Here is a 21,411-nt window from a genome sequence, read left to right as displayed (position 1 = left end):
TCCTTTTTATACATCTCCAAGCCCCATAAAATGTAGCCATAGAACCAGCCTCTAGAGCAGGGTTCTTCAACATGGGGGCTCAAGTTATCCCGGGGGAGGCCTCTGGCCAAACGAAACATTATGATAAGAAGAGTGCTTTGTTTTAAGTGCAAAAAATGAGCGAAAGTAAGCTTCTATATAAAGGGCTTGTCAGTTTATATCCTATTTGGGAGTGTGTGTTAAAAAAGGAAAGGACTCCAAATATTCTTCAAAATCTTCGCCCCTCCCCCCCCCCCCCCCCCCCCCCCCCATTTCTAATAATCACACTGTTGATTCGTTGACATCTTATAAGGCCTGCCTGACCAGAAATGTATGTTTGGCAATCATATATTTGATTATTTAATAGAATAATTGTAAAACAATTCTAAGGGGGGCCCTGATGAATTTTTTTCTTCACTTGGTGGGCGTGGTATTAATAAGTTTGAAGACCACTGCCGTAGAAGGTGCAGCACTCCCAGCTGTAGAGCAAAAGCTCCAGCCTGGGAAGTACTTAAAAAAAAAAAAAGGTAAGTTCTCCTGGGGTTATGGTTTCAGAGACTTACTGTTTTTTTCTCTAATGTTGCTGGGGGGCTGCAGATCTCCCTGCATCTGCCCACAACTTAAACAACAAATTGTGGTGTTCCTGCCTCTTCTTGCGACATCACCAAAAACTAAAAATATGTAAATGGCCCAGGCAGGTCATTATAGGGCGCTCTTTGAGGGATCAGTGAATAATAAATTTGTGGCTGTGGCCATTTGTTTATTGATGACTTTTTTAGAGTAAAAAAAAGAAAAAAATCTGTGTGTCCTGGTCGCATTTGAGACCCCACAGTTTCTTTTTCTTGGTGCAGGGGAGTCCCAGGGCCCCCACAGCCCAGCTGGTTTCCTGCAAGTAGCCTCATTTCTCGTGTCTGTGCAAGAGCCGGCATTAAAATTTTTTATTTACCCAGACCATTATTCTTGTTGGAGGTTATGGGTAGAGGTCCAGGACCCCCATGTCTCCACTGTGGAACCAACCTTTTTTCTTTAAGTTGGATGCCCCCATGTCCATCTGGAGCAACCCACCGGTACTCCCTCTGTGTTTTTTTTCCCTGCCCAAGAGCACGGGCAGGGAAAAGGTTTGTTCTCCTGCCGGTGGGAGAGCAAAGTCAGTGTCCCGGGAGTGGACTCCCCAGTACACAGTCTCTCAGCTGACACCGGGGGTTGGTGTCCCCGGGACCATGGTATGACTCTGTGAGGTGAGGGATCACCCCCCTCCCCCATGCAGTGATTTGAGGCCTCGGGGTATAGGGTCCTTAGGGAGGGGGGGCAGAGCGACCCCTCCCCTTAATGTTTTTTTATATAGGTCTCAAAGGACTTTTTAGGCCTGGAGAGGGGGCCGTGCAAACACGTCTCCTTGAGTAAAATATCTGCGCCAATGGAGCCTTTGGTGATCCACCTTCGCAACGGGAGTGAAAGCTGGGGCATCCCAATTGAAGACTCCACTCCCGCGATATCGCTGTACGTGGATGATGTGCTCATCTACATCCGTGATATTACGGCAGACCTCTCCCCCATACTACGCACACTGCAGGACTTCGAGGCAGTGGCTGGACTAAAAGTAAACTGGTCCAAATCGACAGTATACCCCCTTGTGCAGGATCTCCCCCCGTGTCCAATACGATCAGGTGACATCAACCTCTCCTGGAGCCCCCAAGCGGTATGATACCTAGGGGTCCGGTTATACCACACGCCTCAAGACCTCTACAAAGGAAATTACCGCAGGGCAATGGCTGGCATCAGGACCTCCATACATTTTTGGATGGATCTCCCCTTAGCTGTCACTGGCAAAATAGCAGTTGCTAAGATGATCCTTGTCCCGCGATTGCTATTCTATTTTACTTACCTTCCGGTGGTCCCTCCGCGTTCCTTTTTCCGGGAGCTGGACACTCTCCTCAGGATGCTTATATGATGTAGACGCATTGCCCTCACCAAACTGCAGTTGCCCCTAGACCAGGGAGGGCTTGGTGCCCCCTCTTTTGAGGCATACTTTCTAGCCGCCCAGCTCCAATGGGTATCACGCTGGACAGCGGGCTGGGCACTGGGGGAACTGACCACAATAACTGGGCAGATCCAGACCCCAACCATCAACCATATGCTGCTACCCGGGGCAACACCGCTTCAGAATAAGCCTCTCCAGGTGACAATGGCACGCGCCGGTCTGACACGCATACATAGGATAAACCGCACAGCACCTCTTTCCGCCCCTATCCTGCTGTTGGTGGGATTCCCCGAGGGTCGGGCACCCTACACGGAGCGGATGCTCCACACATGGACGGAGCACTCACTGACGAACGCAGGCGCACTCTATCTCAATGGGCAACTGCAGACCTTTGCAGCATTAGCGGGTGAGATGGACCTCCCTAGGGGACAATTCCTTTTGCATCGGCAACTGCTCGAAGACTGTCGCAAAGTGTGGCACACGATAGACACAGAACCCCCTACACACTCGGTAATTCATGCCCTATTACAGATGAGCCCGGGACGACACCTTATCACCTGGATATACAAAGCGATACGGGCCCTTAACCCACCCACCCTTGCACCCCTCCAGGAGGAATGGGAAACTAAATTCCACAGACCGCTCGATGACAAAGAATGGGCTTGTGCCCTAGAATTCCCTAAAAAGGTGTCCTGCAACTACCACTTCAAAAAAAATGAATTGCACATTCTGCACCGCACATACCTCTCCCCTGAAAAGCTTAAAAGCTTCAGCAATATTATCCAGATGGATCCTTCATTTGCCCCAGATGGCCAGAACCTAATGCCTCTTTTAAACACATGTTTTGAGACTGTCCAGCGCTCTGCGTCTATTGGGCCATAATCTACACTGCCCTTCTTGCAGTCACGGGGCTTCCGGACATACACACATGGGAGGCCTGCACCCTGGGCATTAGCAAACGCGTAAGAGTATGAAGGTTGAGACGCGTTTTGCGTCCCTGGTGCTCCTTCTGGCCAAGCAGTGCATAGCGATGCATTGGAAGGTGCCAGAGGGTCCTCCCCTAGTGGCATGGGTGGGAGCAGTCAAGAAGTGGTGCACAGCAGAGGAGGAGGTACTCCGGTCTGGAGAGGTTAAGGGAGCCTGCAAACATCCTATATCTATGCCGTGGACTATGTTACTCCATTCCTTTGTGCAGGAAACATCAGATGCACCAGAGTCCCAGGCTATCCGCTCCCCCGTGGTACGAGTGAGCCCCGCTGCAACTTATAGTAGTCCTCAGGTAGAATAGAAGCTCGGTGAGTCAAGGCTGACAGCCAAGCATGGGCAATACTCACATTACTCTTCATGCGACACTCCAGGACACCCCTCCTCCGCGCATGCATAGTCAGCCATAATGCAGCCATACCTAACGCCATAACGCAGTAATCAGGCGGCCCATACCAAGTGGTGCAATATATGACAGTGTATCCCAGTTATGTCTCCCTAGTTTGTTCCAGTTTACATCATTAGCTGGCACTTACCACTACTTTTAGAATAGGGCTGACAATGAGAGCAAAGCCCAACTTCCAGTACAGATCGCAAACTACCTTGCATGAACACAGAATTCGCCTCACCTATCAATTCAACTTTACCAATTCCAGAACCGTTCAGGGGTGCGCTCAATATGATGTAATTCTATTTCATGACAAGAAGTTAAATGGATGACATACATTCTAAATGACACTGATGTACTGTTCTTTTTCAAAAATGCCAATAAAAACGATTTTGTAAATGAGCAAGATATCTGCGCCAGTGGATGGGGTCCCGAGGCCTGTTATAGGATATGCTTGGGGAGGAGGGCCATGCATCTCCCAACTCCCTAAGCACAATATGCACCTCCTCCCCAGGCCCACCCTGAGTTCTGTATTTCAGAAACATGCAAGAGCGTGCACTTTAAAAAAAAAAATTAAGGCGAATCCGCAGAAAAATGTAAAAAACAAACAAAAAATATTTGGCCGTCCCACCCGCCCTCTGGCCCCCACCACCAGACCTAGGAGATCAGAGTATGCCTACCCTACCACCACTTCTGTCTTAGGACTCGGGAATGAGTACCGAGTCCTATCCTAAGATGGCTGCCGACACAGACTTGTTGATGTGGTGGCAGCCAATCAGATTTCACCATGAGCTCTGTCGGCACTGCGGATCCTCTGCTGCGTGGTATATACAATTTTTTTGAGCAATATTTGCTCAAAAACTACTCAATGGATTTATTCAAAATCACAAAAACAACTCCTTCTCAACCAAGATTCAGCTTTCTGTTACATTTGGTGTACATCTGTTCAGCAGTTTTACTGTAGTGGTGTCTAAAGTTCCTATGGAAAAATTAATGAGGAAAGTATGTTTTGGGACTCTTATTTTTCTCCGCTTCCCCTTGATGGCACACCTCGAATTATTCCATGACCAAACTAGACAAAAAGTAGCACTTTTTTGCAAGGTTTCGTGGAGATTCGTCAAAAAGCGCCAAAGTTATTAGCAACACAAAAAATGCATTTCCCATGTAAACGTTGTAGTAACTATAAGTACAGAGTGGGGACTGGTATATACTTTGCTTAGTTGGCCTGTTGCATTACTAAACGTGCGAAATGTGGTTCACTTTGTGAAGATAAGCTAAGGGTATCTAGAGATTTACATTAGTAGGGAAGTAGGTGTCTATATTTGTGTATTAAGAACAGAAAATGGTTTATTTTCACATAAAAAATAAATCGCAAGATGGAAATTGACTGTTCTTCACTTGTTTTATTTTTATTCTCTTCTAGTTTGTCAAGACTATACTATCACAAGGACATCTGTCCCCTCTTCCACTTTTCGTCAGCCCTGTATATTGGGCGTATGATTACGTCTTACGACTGTACCCAGTGCCTGATCTGATTGTTATTGCAGACAAATATGATCCATTTACTATCAGTAATACAGACTGCCTCTGCGTTAATCCTGTAAGTATGTGCTTTGTTTATATGTTCCTAAGTTTCAAAACAGTATTCATTATTTAAATATATGATGTTTGTTACATTGCTATGTTTACCGTTTCTTTCCCTAGAAATGCAGTACAGAACGGAAGCTATTCACATGCATCAATCCACTAAAAACAGGCACTTTATATATAACATTTTTCTTTTGCCCCATCAATATTCTTTTTTAAAATTACCGAGTTATTTTAGTCTGATACTAACTGTAGCAAGTCAAATAATTTTTTTATTATAAAAAAAATAGACTATCTAAAACTTAAAACCTGTTCTTTTTTCTACTCAAACTAAAAAAGAAATAATTAATCTTACATGAATTGTATTGCAGAACTTAGCTACATAATTAATCCACTTTAAATAATTGAATTCATATAAATTAAATCATATGATCTTATTTTCATTCTTAATTTATCATTACATGCATGAATTGATTATAAACCGAATTCAAACCCAAACCTTCTATATTATTCAATGCATTCATTTAAAATGTAATCATTTAAAATACTAACACTAACATTGACTCTAACTGCAAGTGGTATTGTTTTATTTCACATTAAATAATCTTCAGCTGATAATGTTGTTCTACCATAAGCTGTCATTCATTTTAAATACATTTTAGTTGGTTTCAGTGATACTAATGATAATTCAAAATTAAACAACTGGACATTGGTTACAAATATTTGCTAATACCCCTAAAACTATATTATGCTTACCTTTGAAGTAATTTGATGCTTTGGGCTAACTAATAGTATCACAACGTTCAAGCAGACAATCATAAGTTCCTGTCGAGGTAATTGCAAGACATCAATTTCAGATGAAGTAAAGTGGTCAAACTTAAGTTCGGACACTGACATTGATGTCACCACTTTTTTAGGAGTGGTTTATTTCTAAACTTTTTTTTAGTTTTTCATAGTGAAGTTAAGAAAAACACCAGGTATCACAGAAAGCTTTATAGTCACCTATTTTCAGCAGCCAAACTTTACTATGTGACATGGAACTCGATTTTACCTCCCTGTATTCCTACCTTTATGAGTTTTTTTTGTGTTTAAATGAAACATGTGTTTTATATGTACATAGGTGTCCATATATCCAATAACTGTCACTCATCATTTAATTGTAAGCATAAGCTTCCAACATAGTGTGTGTTCTTGTATCTGTGAGGTTTTTTGCTGTGCCTGTTGTTTCAAAATCACTGAAAGAAGTACCAGTTTGCAGAGGGGCTCCCTGTATGAATAATTCCATATTAACTTAGTAAGTTTGCATCTTTTCCTTCTTTCTTTCACATTAAAATACCTGACCTCTTTCTTTTGTCTTCTGTGGGTAGGCTGTCAAATAGTGTATGAAATGCTCATTGGGGGTCACTGGTTGTCATGATAGGTGAAGCTGCCCTTTGCATGAAGCTTAGGCCTGTATTCCAGTAAACTATGGCATCCGCAATGTGCCAGTTAGGTGCTTTCAAGGTGGGTTTTGCTTGATCTCAAATTCGGAACATAATCTACCAACTTGGTTTCAGACTGAACATCAGGTTTCAGATAATGAAGAGGGTGGGGCTCACGGAGGAGCCCTGGGGCGCTCCACAGCCGATCTCTGTAGGTTCTGAGAGGACTGGAAGTAGTCTGACTCTGTGTTCGATGACAAGAAAGGAGTGGATCCAGACCAGGGCCGTGTAGCGGATGCCGGCCTCGTCGACTCTCGTGATTAGGGTGCGGGGTGAGACGGTATCCGAGACGGCTGAGCGGTCCAGAAGGATGAGGGTTGCGGTTTTGCAGTGGTCGAGGAGGGAGCGTATGTCCTCAGTGGCGGCGAAGAGTGCGGTCTCATGATGTGTATGCTTTGTAAGCCAGATTGAGAGATGCCCAAGGCGTAGTTCTATTAGATGAACTCCGAGAGGTGGGCATTGATGGCCTTCTCGATGACCTTGGCAGGGGAGGAGGGAGATGTGTCTGACGTTCTTGAGGTCTGTTGGGTTGGCAGATGGCTTCTTCAGCAGGGGGTTGATCTCGGCGTGTTTCCAGTCATTTGGGAAGGTGGCAGTTTCGATGGAGCAGTTGATGGTGCGGCGAAGCTCTGGGCGATAGAGGTGGCTGCTCAATGGGAGATGTGATACGGGCAAGGGTCCGATGGGGCTCTGGAGTGGATGCTCTTCATGGTCTTGAGTGTGTCGTCCTTTGTAAGTGAAGTCCAGAGGAGTAGGATCTGTTGGGGTGTGGTGTGGGGGCATCCTGTGGTGACGGGCGTAGTGGCAGGGTGTTGAGTGTCGAAGCTGTCGTAGATTTTCCTGATCTTGTGGTGGAAGAAGATGCTGAGTTTGTTGCAGAGGTCTTGGGAGGATGGGACATCTGTGGTCTCGCTTCTGGGCCTGGCAAACTCCTTGATGATGACGCAGAGTTCTTTGCTGTTGTGTGCGTTGGCGTTGATTCTGTCTTGGAGGGTCGTTTTCCTTGTGGTTTTGAGGAGTTGGTGGTGTGCGTTGATGGCGGCTTTGAAGGCTGCATGGGTTTCCGGGGTTTTGTTGTTCCTCCATCTCTTCTCTAGTCGTCTGCAGGTTCATCTGGAATTGTGGAAGGCAGGGGTTAACCAGCTGGCTTTTTTGGGGTGTTGCTTGCCTGGTGCCTTCTTGAGGAGTGCCAGAGTGTTGGCGCAGTTGGAGATCCATTGGTGAAGTTTGCGTGCTGAGGTGTTGGCGTCTGTTGATGTCAGCGGTGTGGCAGTGCTGAGGAAGGCAGTGAGGTGTTCTTTGGTGGCCTTGTTCCAGCTATGACAGGGGCAGTGAGGGCGGTGGTATACGGTGGGTGTGCTGGATGCGAAGTGCACCCAGTGGTGGTCGGTCCAGAGGAGTTTGGTGGTGTGGCTGTAGGTGATGTTCCCACTGGCGGTGAAGACTGGGTAGAGCGTGTGTCGGTTGCGTGGGTCGGGCGGTGACTCGCTGCTTGAGTCCAATGTTGGCGAGGTTCTCCAGAAGGGACGTTGTGTTATTGTTACTGGGGTCGCCCAGGTTGAAGTTGAGGTTGCCAAGTAGTATGTAGGCGATGGATGCGAGAGCCTGGGGCACAATGTGGTCTACGTTGGCATCGGTGAAGGGCGGGCGGGGTCCGGGAGTCCTGTAGACGAGAGTGCCGTGGAGGATGGTGTTTGGGTTGATCTGGATCTGGAAATGGAGGTGTTCCATGGTTGTCGTAGGGTCATTCGAGTGAGTGGTCAGAGTGTTCTTGTGGACGATGGCGATTCCTCCTCCTGGTCGGTCTTTACTGTGCTGGCGGGTTATTTTGTAGCCGTCTGGGATGGTGGTGGCGATGTCCAGGCCGGAGCAAGGGTTAATCCAGGTTTCCGTTAAGAAGGCGATGTAGGGAGAGGTGGCGTCAAGAAGATCCCAGATTTCTGTGGCGTGTATGTGGAGGGATCACACGTTGAGGAGAATGCAGTTGAGTGCTGGGCGGTGAGAAGAGCTGACGTGTTGGGGTGGGCGAGAGTGTGGCTGCAGTTCCGGCAGATTAGGGTCCTTGGATGTCCTTTGGTGATGTGAGGTGGCATGCGGCATGGTGTCCTTTGTTGAGAGCGAGGAGGGTGCTGGCATCGTATCAGTGGAGGGTTAGAGAAGCAGAATCCCTGGCTCTGGGCACGAACAGGCCCAGACGGGCTGGCCTTTGGCGCGCCCGCGCAGTGGCTGCCATTAAGTAGTGCTGCGGGGCCTGGGCAGCAGGAAATATGGGAAGGGTCACTGGAAGGGGGCGGGCTACGGGGATCACAGCGGCAAGGGCAGCGAAAAAGTACAAAAAGAGAAAAAGGAGCACAAAGCAGGAAAAACAAAGCAGAAAGAGGCAGAAGAAGGCAGAGAAAAGCTAAAAAGTGGAGAAAAGCAGAAAAAAAGGAGAGAGAAGCGCAGTACAGCAGCAGAGCAGTGAAGCTCTACCACTAGACCACCAGGGACTCGATCTCCTGACCAGAGGATCAGCAGCAGCAATGGGTCAGCAGCAGCTACCTTGCTCAGCTGTGCCGTGAAAGGAGCAGTCCACTAGAAGGTCAGTACGCAGATCATCAAATACTGTGAGTGACGCCCCTTCTGTTCCGTGAAGGGGGCGAAACCCACACTGGGCCTCGTCCAGTAAAGTGTGCTCCTCCAAAAATCCAGAGAGTCTTTTATTCACAAGATTCTTCTGCATTTTGCAAGGGAAGGGCAAAAGAGAAATGGGTCTATAGTTACTAAGCGCTAATGGATCTTCAGCAGGCTTTTTCAGAAGAGGAAGCACTAGTGTATTTTTCCACCAAGAGGGCACAGTGACTGTTTCCAGGAACTGAATGCATATGGCAGCAAGAGGTTGAGCCAGATAATCAGATAGCATTTTCTATATCATAGGGGGAGTGAGTTCTGCGGTGACCCAGATGTAATCGAGGTGGCAATTTTGAGAAACTCTCTTAGGGATATCTGACAAAAGCCATCTAACAGCACAGGTGTCAAGCATACATTTAAACAATCGGTTTGAATATCTGGTGCTAAATAGGACATATTTGATTGGGACGTGAAAGCTGCAACATTATCTATGATCTTAGTCTCAGAATAGACTGCCAAATCATCATAGAGTGATTGAGTAGGAGTAACCTGATGTAACACACAAGAAGGGTTGGACAACGTGCGTGTGATGGAAAAGATGTTCGTATTTGGATTAGGGGCTGACAGAATTTCGTTTGCAAAATATTCTGCCTTAACTGTTTTTATCAGTTTCTGATAACCATTCAAAGCCAGCTTATAATCGATTTGCAGCTCCAACAGATAATTTGAACACCATGCCCTCCAACGATCCCTTGATGGGCTCCATCTTAGTAGCCGAGAACAAACTCGCCATGTAGTGCTGTCACCCTTATGCTCCTGTGCATCTTAAGTTCTTGATTGCTCACCTCTCTCCTGAGAGCTTTGTGGTGTATGCATGTTCATTTTACTATTAAGATCCTGATTGTTTTCCTACTTCTTCACCAGATAGGTCATTAAAGCCATGCCATTAAAGCCATGTAAGAAGATGATCTTCTCTTCAGGGTCACTTTTTCTTAGGTCAACTAATGTGAGTTGCTTCTTGGCTAAGTATTCCCATGTTTCGTGGAAGATGGCTCGAATGATTGTCCCTGATCTTTCTGACCACCTCCTTGTTAATGTGAAGGGCATGATGCTGCGAAGCAGATACTCTTCCCTGCTCTGGACTTGTGTCAGTCAACTTGCATGATGCATACATTCATGAACCAATCTTGCTTTTACACAGGAATTACCTGCAGTTTATGGTTAGCCCCACCCAGCATCCATTCACGATCCTGAAGTTTGGGATGACTTTGTGGACTTGTACATTCAGGAAAGTAGTGGTGGTTGGCTGATCTGTGCAGACCAGGGGTCTTTGTATTCCCATTGGCTGCTGGAGATGTATTTGTGGCAACAGGTATTTGGCCACCTTCAATCCATGATCTCTATGCTGTTCAAGTTGGGGTTTTCTATCAACCTCCCCAAGTCACACCTCTAGCTCTCCCAGTGATTGCTCTTCATCGGGGCAGAACTATGTCCCTCAGTCTTTCCACGTCAACCTCAGTGAGTTTAGGACTTCAGTCTACGATGCCGATGTTTCTGGTCGGAAATTGACTTCTGGCCCTAGTCCTGCATCTAGTTGGCCTTTTTTGCCCTTTACATCTTGCTGGAACTTCATGCTCTGTGGTCCCAGAGTGGGTTGCAGTGGTCCCTCTGCTTCCAGAGGGTCCAACGCAGGGGAATCCTCCCAGACAAGGTTCATATATCTCAGGAGGTACCCTGGGACCTGCAGTGGTGGCTGGTGTTGGAATACCTGTCTTGTGACCACAGTGGTGGCTGAAGCCTTTTACTTCGTTAAGGGAACAAAAATAATGCATTGGAACGGATACTCAAAATCATTAAACTAGAAGGAAAAAAACAATTAATCTCTCTTCAGGATTTGTATCCCAAAATATTTTATATAAATTATAAAACCAATTAGTATTTCAAAAAAAGTTTTATATATATATATATATATATATATATATATATATATATATATATATGTTTATATATATATGTTTATATATATATGTTTATATGAGATTTTTAAACAGACAAATTACATACATATATACAAAAATATACAGAAATATAAACAAAAAAAATTAATAAATCTAGACATATAACACTTTCCTTTTTATCCTATGTTGCGGATGCTAAACAGTTTATTTATCACTAGCATTCCATTTTGTGGAGATAGCCCTACCGAAATAAAGTATAGAATGAGGGGAAGTCTATACCCTCTTTAGTTTTAAACTCTATATATACTAATTTCTTTCAGCATAATTTCAAATTGTATAGGGCTTCTCCAATTGGTGGAGTCAACGCGTTTCAGCCCATGTCTTGTGACTCATCAGGACTGGGGTAAACAGGGAAACTGTTCAAATATGGATGCTGAGGGAACTGCAGTTCACGGTGCGCAAATGCTTAGGTCCACCTGTGGCAGTGACCACAGTGGTGTCTGTTGCCTTTTACTTCAGCTGGGTGGTCATCTTGGTGCCTTTGGTCTCCTTCCGAGCAAAGGTTTCACATCAGCCTGTTTCAACTCTGTGCCTGGCAAGACGTTTTTGCCGCCAATCTGCCGTCGGTCATTTCTAGTACTGACGAACAACACAACCACTATCTGGTATGCCAACAAGCAGGGTGGTATGGGTTTGTGCTCCAGGAGTCTCAAGACACTGAGGCTGTGGTCAAGGACTAAGGCTCAAAACATTTGGCTAGTAGGGAGCCATCTGGCAGGTACCCTGAACTTGCGGGTAGATGACCTCTGTTGCCACCACCTTGCCTACCATGAGTGCCCTCTACACATTGGGTGGTGCGATCTGTCTACAACTTATAGAGCTGCTCTCTGGTGGATCTCTTTGCTACTCGAGAGAACAAATTTTGCCTGAGATTCCTCTTGCTGCAGTTTTAGTGGAACAGATCCCAGGAGACGCGTTTGTTCATCTCAAGTGTAACTTCCATCTCTAATATGTGTTCCTTCATGTCCCTCTAAATGTACGTGTGCAGAGGAAGCTGCATCAGGACTAAGAGAAGATGATCTTGATTGCGCAGGATTGGCTTTGTGGTGTGTGGCACTCGGATCTGCTTTGCTCAATCGTCCACTTCCACTCCCAGTGGACATCCTGATACAGTACATCCCCTCTTGCACCTTAATCTCTAGGGCCTCCACCTTCCTCTCTGGAAACTGAGCAGAGCAATTTGAGTTCCTTTGACCTACTCGCAGGAGTTGTTGAATTCATTTGGTCAGCCCATGTCAATATGTTCTGCTCTGTGGTTCCTTTTTGTTACCTGCTGTGCTCAAGAGGATGTTGATAACCCATCCCAAGTACGTTTGTCACATTTGTTGCATTTTAAATCATCTCTTGCTCAGCAGGGCTGTGCTATGTGCACAGTTGAAGATTATTTGTCGCCCTTTTTGTCTTCTTTGTTTACCTGATCAACCATTGTTGTTCATATCTTATTGTTTTGTGGTTTCTGAAGGAGCCGATACATTTGTTTTCCCCTTCTCATTTCGTGATGCCTCAGTGGGACCTTTATTTAGTGGTCACGTTTTTTTATGTGTTCGCCACTTGAAGCCCTGCACAGTTGTTCATTAAGGCTTCATGATGCAAAGCCTCAACCTCTTAGAATCTCAGCTTGAAATCTTGATACGAGGCTTGAACGAAACCCTATCCTCCCTGGCCAAAATCCGAATGCCCACTCAACACTCCGCCGCTCCTCCAATTACCTCCCAACCCAGAAGGAGTAAAATTCCACCCCCCAGTGGGCCTCTTGTCCCCCCCAAATCCCGACCCTCGACCATTAAACCAGGAAATGAGATCCGCTCAGACAGACCTAGAAGAGCAAAATCCACCCAGTCCTCTCATGAAACGACACTACTTGCCTCATCCGATGACCCCCCCTGGAACTCCTCCCCCAAATCCACACATCCCTTCCAGGAAGCAACACCACTTGCCTTAACATATGCCCCCCCCCCCCTTTGAAATCCTCCCCCAAATCCACGATCCAAGTCATTACGGGTGTTGAAATGGAACAACACCCCCAAGAGTTCCTAGACCCCCAGCTCACCTAACCTCCCTACCCAGAGCCCAACCCATCAAGATTAGGAACGAAGAAGATCCCCCCCATTAAATGCATGCTCATTAACTGCAGATCTGCCTCGAAACATGCAACAGAACTAGCAGAAGCCATCCTCTCCCATGATTTAGATATAGCTTTCATCACGGAGACCTGGCTAAACAACCTGTCTTACCCCAGCATGGACATGCTGGTGCCTCACGGATTTACAATGATTAACAAAGATAGACAAGAGCAGAGAGGCGAAGCCATAGCAATTATTCACAAAAGTAACTTCTCCATCACGGAAATTACATCATGCCTGTACACCTCCTTTGAGTGCCTCGCAGTCAACATCAAGACCTGCACTAACAGACCAATACTTTGCCATCTCCTATACCACCCACCAGGTAACTCCAACGAATTAAGGGAACACCTCTCTGACCTGATCGCCCATTGCACCCTCAGCAACTCTAACAGCATAATTCTCGGCAACCTCAACATAAGATGGAATGAAACAAAAAAACCTGCTCATTCAAACTCTCAACAGCCTCCTTCTAGAAAATAATCTGACCCAACATTGCTCAGGAGAAACACACCACAGAGGAGCAATCCTTGACGCAACCATTTCTGAAAGCAACACAATCACTATTGACCATATCATTCCGGTGGACTGGTCAGACCACCACATCATTCTTTTCCACATCAACCAATCGTTCCTAACTCAACCCCCCAAACAGGACGCCCCCAAATGGGTCAGGAACACAGCTCAGATCCCTCGGGCCGACCTAGAAGAAGGATTAAGCTCGCTCCTCCCTAGCATGACTGATCACCTCTCAACTACCAAACTCACCTCTCTCTACCACTCCAATATGACGCTCACCCTGGACCACCTTGCCCCCCTGAAACTAAGAAAATCCAGGATCACCCCCTCCAGGTCATGGTTCACCACCGACATTAATTAAGAAAGAAGACATCTTAGAGCCTCAGAAAGAATCTGGAGGAACAATCCTTACACCCTCCATTGTGATCAACTCAAGGCAGCCCGCAGGAATTACAAAAAGCACATTAAGAACAAAAAGACAGCTTTCTTCTGCTCCGCTCTAGACACCGCAAAAAAACGACCAAAGAACTCTTTAATATCATCAGGAACCAAACATCCAAACCGACGACATCCTCAATATTAGAATCTAAAGAACAATGTGACAACTTCGCAATCTTTTTCAACGACAAAATCACCAAGATCGTTCACTCTCTCGGCCCAAATCTCTTCCCCCTCACCGAGATCAAGGCATCGGAAACTAAGGATAGTACCTACGTGAATCCCCCAAAACACTGGTCCTCCTTCATCCGATTCAGGAAACAGAGATAGTCTATCTAATCTCCAACGCTAAACCCTCATCCCACGCCCTAGATCAGCTTCCCCAGAGCCTGGCCAAAGACCTGAAGCTCATCTTAGCCCCACTATGGTGCAAGATCATTAATAGCTCACTGAGCTCTGGAATCGTAAATGACTGCCTCAAAGTAGGCCAAGTCATTCCACTACTGACAAAACCAGGGCTAGACACTGAGGATATGAACAACTTTAGACCTGTATCGAACTTATCTCTTCTATCAAAAATCCTGGAAAGATGTGTACTCCCGCAGCTGACCAAACACCTCGACAACATCAAGCTCCTAGACCCCCATCAATCGGGCTTCAGAAAGGGCTGCAGCACCGAAACCGCAACCCTCAATGTCCTAGACGATCTACACAAGTCACTTGACTCAGACCAATGCTGCCTTCTCATCCTCCTAGATTTATCGGCCGCTTTCGATACAGCCGATCACACTCTGCTCCTCAAGGTCCTTCAAGAAAGAGCTGGTCTTGAAAAGACAGTTCTCCACTGGTTCTCTTCCTTTCTCCACAACCGCTCGCAAAGAATACAAATTAAAAACTTTGAGTCCGACCCCCACCCCGTCAATAGAGGTCTCCCCTCAACTTTTCAATATCTACATGGAACCCCTTACCACACTACTCAGGAATTCTAACATCCCCTTCCACCTATATGCGGATGGCACACAGCTATACCTGGAAACCACCTCCATTGACGACATCCATAGACTAAATGTCACTGGCTTACAACTAACCACCTAAAACTCAATCAAGAGAAAACAGAAGTACTCCTCATCTCCAACACAGATGAAAAACCCCAAATTGAAGAATGGCTCAAAGCCATTAACGCCATCAATGGTACCCTCATCCCGGCGGACTCGGTAAAATCTCTAAGTATCACCCTACACCCCAAACTGAACATGAAAAAACACATTACAAGATCAGCCAAAAGCGCTTTTCTCACCCTGAAACTACTATGCAAAATAAAACCCTTCCTTCCCCCGAAGGACCTTCAACAGGCCACTCAAGCACTGGTGCTCTCCAGAATTACTATGGAATCGCAGCCCTGACCTGGACAGCAAAATCGCACCTATGCCCCCTTAAAACAACCTTCAATGCTGCAACAAGAATGGTCACAGGAACTAAGAAATTCCAGCACATCTCTCCCGCACTCGGGGAACTTAAATGGTTCTCAATTGAATTGCGAGCCAGCTTCAGAACGGCCTGCCTCGCGCATAAAGCCCTACACACAGGCAAACCAGAATACTTGGTCGCCAAACTCAAAAGGGCTAGCCAGTCCAGGAACCTCAGGAGTTCCAACACTCTACTACTCATCCCACTGAAAACTCGGAAGCATAAAACCACAAATAAATCTTTTGCTGGAAATGCCCCAAAAATCTGGAACTGCATCCCCCACACACATCAGAACGATCCCTTCATTCCTTAAATTCAAGAACCTACTCAAAGCCCTTTTTCTAGATCGCTCTCGAGCGTAACGATAAGAGCATAGGATACACCAGAAACGGTTCGACACCTTACCGCGATTTTTTGGGGGACAGTCGACACAGAACTAGAAAACCTCTGGGTCACCCGTCTTGCTTGAACAAAGAAATCTCTTGGATGCTCCATACTATGCTCTACGAGCAGACCGTTCCGCTGGTAGGACGGGGGGTGGCGTAGCGGTCATTACCCGGGCCGACCTCCCTTTCCAACTTCTATCCTTGCCAGATATCGCCACAACAGAGTACCTTGCCATTCGTACTACATCTACCACCCCTCCTCTCACTTGCTTTCTCACTTATCGGCCCCCTCAATCACCCCTACTTTTTCTCTCTGATTTTCAAGAGGTACTGGCCACACTTACGGTCAATAACTCTTCCATTCTATTATTGGGAGACTTCAACTTCTGGCCTTCAGATCCAGCGGAATGTCCATCCTCTAAACAGTTCTAAGACACACTTCAATCCCTCAATTTTGTGTCACACGTTCATTCTCCCACTCACGTCAAAGGACATATCTTAGACCAGATTTGGTCCTTGAACTGTCCGGTAGACTCCCTGTCCATCTTACCCTGCACCTGGTCTGATCATCATTTGATTTCGTTTACCCTTCCCATTAGCCCTACCGTCAGGCCCCCGCTCCCAAAGAATGTTTGGGTCCGCTCATGGAGCCAAGTGGATCCGGAGAATTTATCCGCTTTGTTAAATTCCTCCTATCCTACCCTACAAGGCCTATCCACTCTTTCTGAGGCCGCGGCTATCGAACACTGGCTACTCGCAGGATGTGATTCCATTGCCCCGCTGAAGCGGGTGATATCAAAGCGGGAGAAGGATGCCAACTTGTGGTTTAGCGAGGATCTTAAGACCACCAAACTAGCGGTACGCCGAGCCGAGTGTGCCTGGAGGAGGAATTACTGTCCCTTACTTAGATCTGAGTTTACCACTCTTCTGGCTCAATACAAGAAGGCCATTCTGGTGGCAAAAACGGCCTACTTCTCCTCTAAGATTCTTACAGCTGAGAATCGGCCGAGGGAAATCTTCTCGATAGTCCACAATCTGGCATTCTCCGATAGGACATCTCTTAAGCCCTCCCCTTCCCAGGACCTCTGTCACTCCCTAAATAATTTCTTTATTGAGAAGATTGCTAATATCAAAGCCAACATTCCCTCACCCTCCCCGACTTTTGTCGACCCACACTGTTCTCCACCTAAGGGGCAACTCGATGCCCTCCACCCCTTGACTAAGGAATCCTTGACCTCGATAATCCCCTTGGTCAAATCTGGCTCCCCACTGGATACCTGTCCCGCGCACATTCTTCGCCATATTTATACAACTTGTCCAGATCCCCCTCTTCACTTCCTTAACAGCTCTCTTTCCCAGGGGGTTGTAGCCAATTCACTGAAAACAGCTGTCATTGTTCCCATCTTAAAGAAGCCCGGCGCAGACCCTTCGGTCCCTGCCAATTATCGCCCCATCTCCCTCCTACCATTTTTGGCTAAGGTGCTCGAACGCCATGTTACCAAGTCTTTGAGCACGTTTGTGGAGGAGTATGGGGTTCTGGCTCCCCGCCAGGCCGGCTTCCGCCCCGCACACTCTACGGAGTCCGTAGTACTTTCGGTCCTTGACAACCTCAGGGAGGGAATGGATACCAACCAGGCCCAGGCGCTGGTCCTCCTCGATCTCTCAGCCGCCTTTGACACGGTTGACCATACCATCTTACTCTCCCGTGTCGGGGCGGCGGGGATCGGGGGTACCGCCCTGGTATGGTTGTCCTCCTTGCTGAGGGACCGCACCCAGGCTGTTCGCCTGGGTGATTTCTCTGCGGACTTCCGGAAAGTTCAGTGCGGGGTCCCCCAAGGTTCCTCCCTTTCACCTCTTTTGTTTAACCTCTATATCGCCCCCCTTATTTTTTCGTTGCAGCAAATGGAGGTCAGCGTGTATAATTATGCGGATGACCTCCAACTTGTTTTCAATCTGTCTTCTTCCTCTGCTTCCATTTCAAACTTTCAGTCTATTATGATTTTTATCCGGGACTGGATGAATTACAACCACCTGAAACTTAACCCGGATAAGACCGAATTGGTGCTGACGGGTGGTTGCTCCAGTCCCTGGTCCCCTCTCTTTTGGCCCCCTTCCCTAGGTTCTCCCCCGGTCCCCTCTACCTCAGTTAAAACTTTAGGCATCAAACTTAATTCCCAGCTCACTCTTCACTCCCAGGTTAGTTCTGTGGTGTCCTCTTCTTTTCTGTCACTACGCACCATCCGCAAGGTATCCCGTTTCTTTTCATTTGATGCCTTGAAACTGATCATCTTGGCAATGGTTATTTCCCGCCTGGATTATGGCAACGCCCTATATGCTGGCATTCCTGCATATTGTTTAAAGCGCTTGCAGCTGATCCAGAACCAGGCGGCACGGTTGGTGTTCAATCTCCCAAAATCCCACCACGTAACACCCCTTCTCAAATCCCTACACTGGCTCCCTGTCCGGGAACGCGTCCAGTTTAAGCTTGCTTCTATCACCTTTCAAGCACGACTTGGCGCGGCTCCGGCCTTCATCACATCTGAGATCTTTCCCTATGTTCCAACAAGGGAACTTCGATCATCTACCCAATCCCTGCTGTCAGTCTCCCGTTTCCGAAGGAAGAAATGGGGAGGATCGAAGTTCGCGACCCTTGCTCCAGTCCTGTGGAATTCCTTGCCTCTAGAGCTTAGATCTCTAACTCTCTACCCTCAATTCCGGAAGAAACTCAAAGCCCATCTATTTTCTAAAGCTTTTAACTAGGTCACGTGTGGCTTTCATTCTCTCCTTCTTATTCTCTGTCACTCCTCCTCTGGGGATTTGTCTGTTACAGCGCCATGAAACCTCTGGTGAAAGTGCGCTTTTATAAATATTTTAAACTCAAACTCAGGCTCGCCTTGATTGATAGACACCCTACTCGCTCCTAGCACGCTCGCTCCTTTGTCTGAAATTTTCCCAGCCCGAACCCTCATGTTCTACCACAATATGTGGATTGGATATATGCCTATAATGCTCATAATTGTACATGCTGTGTATTGTATATATGCCTATAATGCTCATAATAGCGCTATACAAAACTCCTAAAGTAAAATAAAATACTTCTCACTCTAAACACTGTCTTTCTTATTATGTTTGTCAGCTAGCCATGTTAGTGAGCTGCACGCTTTTCCTGTTCAGCATCCATTCACCTAATCTTTCTGGACAGGCTGGCACTGAAGTCTTCTTCCTGAGGTGCTTGCTCCCTGTCATCTGAGCAAGTCCATTACTTTGGCAATGTTCTTTGTGCCTCCTCATTCCACATAGGAGGAACAGCAACATCGTTTGGACCCCTATTGGGCGCTCAGATTTTTTTTAATAGGAACTGTGAGTTTTGGGTAGATGACCAGGGTTTCTTGGGTTCCAAGAAGAGTAAGGTGATTCAGAAGTGTTATACTTCCCCTTGGATCAATCTGTGTATCAGGAGCTGCTATGCATTCCCCAAGAAGAAGCATCCTGATGGTATCCAAGCCCATTCCACCAGAGCTAAGGCTGCTTCTTCAGCGCTCACTCTGGGAGTACCAGTTCTGGATATCTGCTGTGTAGTTTTATGGTCTTTGGTGCATATCTTGACTAGACATTATCACTTGGATTCTGGAGACTGCAGTGTTAGCCATTTTAGAGAAGGGATGTTGCAGGACTTTTTGGTTTGACAATTCCTCAGACCTGCCTCCTGGAAAGTACCATTTTGGTATTGGTTCAAAAGCTGAGGAATCCGCAGATAGAAGTATCCTTCAGATCTTTGGCAGCAACCTTTCTGGTTGATTCTCCATCTCCCTGCATATTCATCATCAATCGAACCCATCTTCCCTTTCTGAAGAATGGTCCTGCATCTTGAAAAAGATCCTTGTTCAGGTTCATGCACTGCACTTTCTGTCAATTTTGTCAGCCTCATATATGCCTCTTAGGGTTTGCTAAAAAAGAATGGGGAACAGACGTTAATGGGATGGGGGGGGCCTTGTGCAGGTCTGTAATATGTGTCCAAGGTGGAACCTGGTGCTGTGGTGCAGGAAAGCTGTTACCATTTCTGGATTCTGTCTGGTGCCTGAGGGGATTGAAGTAGATAGAGTATCCACCAGAAAGTTCATTACTGAAGTTAAGTAACTTATTTGCCTTGTAACTTCACCTGCAGACGCCAAAACATAATAAATTAAACCACATTTTTAAGCAAGATGTTTTCAATTTGATAAACATACTACCTGAAGCTCCTAATCCACCTCTATTATGTATACTGTAATAAATGGAGCTTCATCGTCTCCAGCTTTTATATTGCATTGAGATCAAACTGGCTATGCTGTTTAACAATGCATGTATACTGAAAAAAGAATGACGTGATTCATTGGATTTTTCTGCAGAAGCAACTTGCTGTGCTCGTCTCTTCTTGTTGCTCACTGTGAGCAAATTTACCTGTACTTTCGCACTATTGGGTCTCTTGTTTCACCCTGTTTTGAACTACTGGTATCCCTCAACGCAATTAAGGTGATTTTTTCTTTCCATCTGGTGAATATACCTGTGTCACCACTGACGACCTTGTGGTGCTGTGAGGGTGTGCATGAAGGAGTTGAACTTGCATCTCCCTGTGCTCTGAATTTTTTGAGCTGCAGAACTTGGAAAGCACCAGCGGCAGGTTGTTTGGCTTGTGGCCAAATGCGAGCACAGACTCTTCGTCTTTCCTGTGGCTATCTGACGTCTGCCAGGAGTCTACATGAGAATGGTGTAATTCTACTGTAGAGTGATATTTTTTTAATTAGACTAACACATCTCAAAATCAGGACACAAAAAGTCAGAAGGAAATCTTACAGCCAACAAATGAATAACTAGATAGATGGTTTAACCTGCCTTACACTCAGATGACCATTATAGCAGTGTGAGAAATGTGGCTATTGGTTGAGGGGGTGAGCCCTTGTCAAGTAACAGACCACAATCTCAGTCGAGGCGAACCACTAAAGTCACTAAATTAACCTATGCTTAACCCTCTGGTAGCTTGTGTAAAGTATTTGGCAAGTATTTATGCAGCACACAAATAGTAATACATTACAAACACAACACAAGAAAAATCTCACACCAATTTAGAAAAGTAGAGTAACTTTTATTCCATTATTTGTCACCAAAACAATAAAAATCTCATCAGTAGAAAGGAGATATGCAATTTTAGGAATTTAGGTGAAAACAGTGCTTAAAAGCATTAAGCACCAAAGGTGGGTATCTGGTCGTGCCGGACTAGAACCAAGTTCAGGCCATCGCGATGGAGCGCGGTTCGGATACAGGTACTAGGGTTGGCTCATTGAGATTTCTACCTTATGCCCTTGATGTGGGGGTGTAGGGTGTTCCAAGGAGTGATGCGGGTCCTGAATCAAGCTGCTTCATGCTGCGTCCGT

The 21,411-nt window shown here is 46.3% G+C and overlaps 1 protein-coding gene across 4 annotated transcripts in view; it reads left to right on the top strand.

Annotated features, from left to right (window-relative positions):
* Positions 1 to 21,411, top strand: part of POLE2 (DNA polymerase epsilon 2, accessory subunit) — a 490,721-nt gene that overhangs the window by 403,787 nt on the left and 65,523 nt on the right. For all 4 annotated transcript variants that reach the window (XM_078659706.1, XM_078659707.1, XM_078659704.1 and 1 more), the window contains one exon: positions 4,795 to 4,971. In XM_078659706.1, the coding sequence (XP_078515832.1) occupies positions 4,795 to 4,971 (177 nt within the window). The remainder of the gene's footprint in view (positions 1 to 4,794; positions 4,972 to 21,411) is intronic.

The sequence above is a fragment of the Lissotriton helveticus genome, chromosome 9 (genome assembly GCF_964261635.1).
Source record: "Lissotriton helveticus chromosome 9, aLisHel1.1, whole genome shotgun sequence".
Taxonomy (NCBI): Eukaryota; Metazoa; Chordata; class Amphibia; order Caudata; family Salamandridae; genus Lissotriton; species Lissotriton helveticus.
This window is presented reverse-complemented; position numbering and strand designations above follow the sequence as displayed.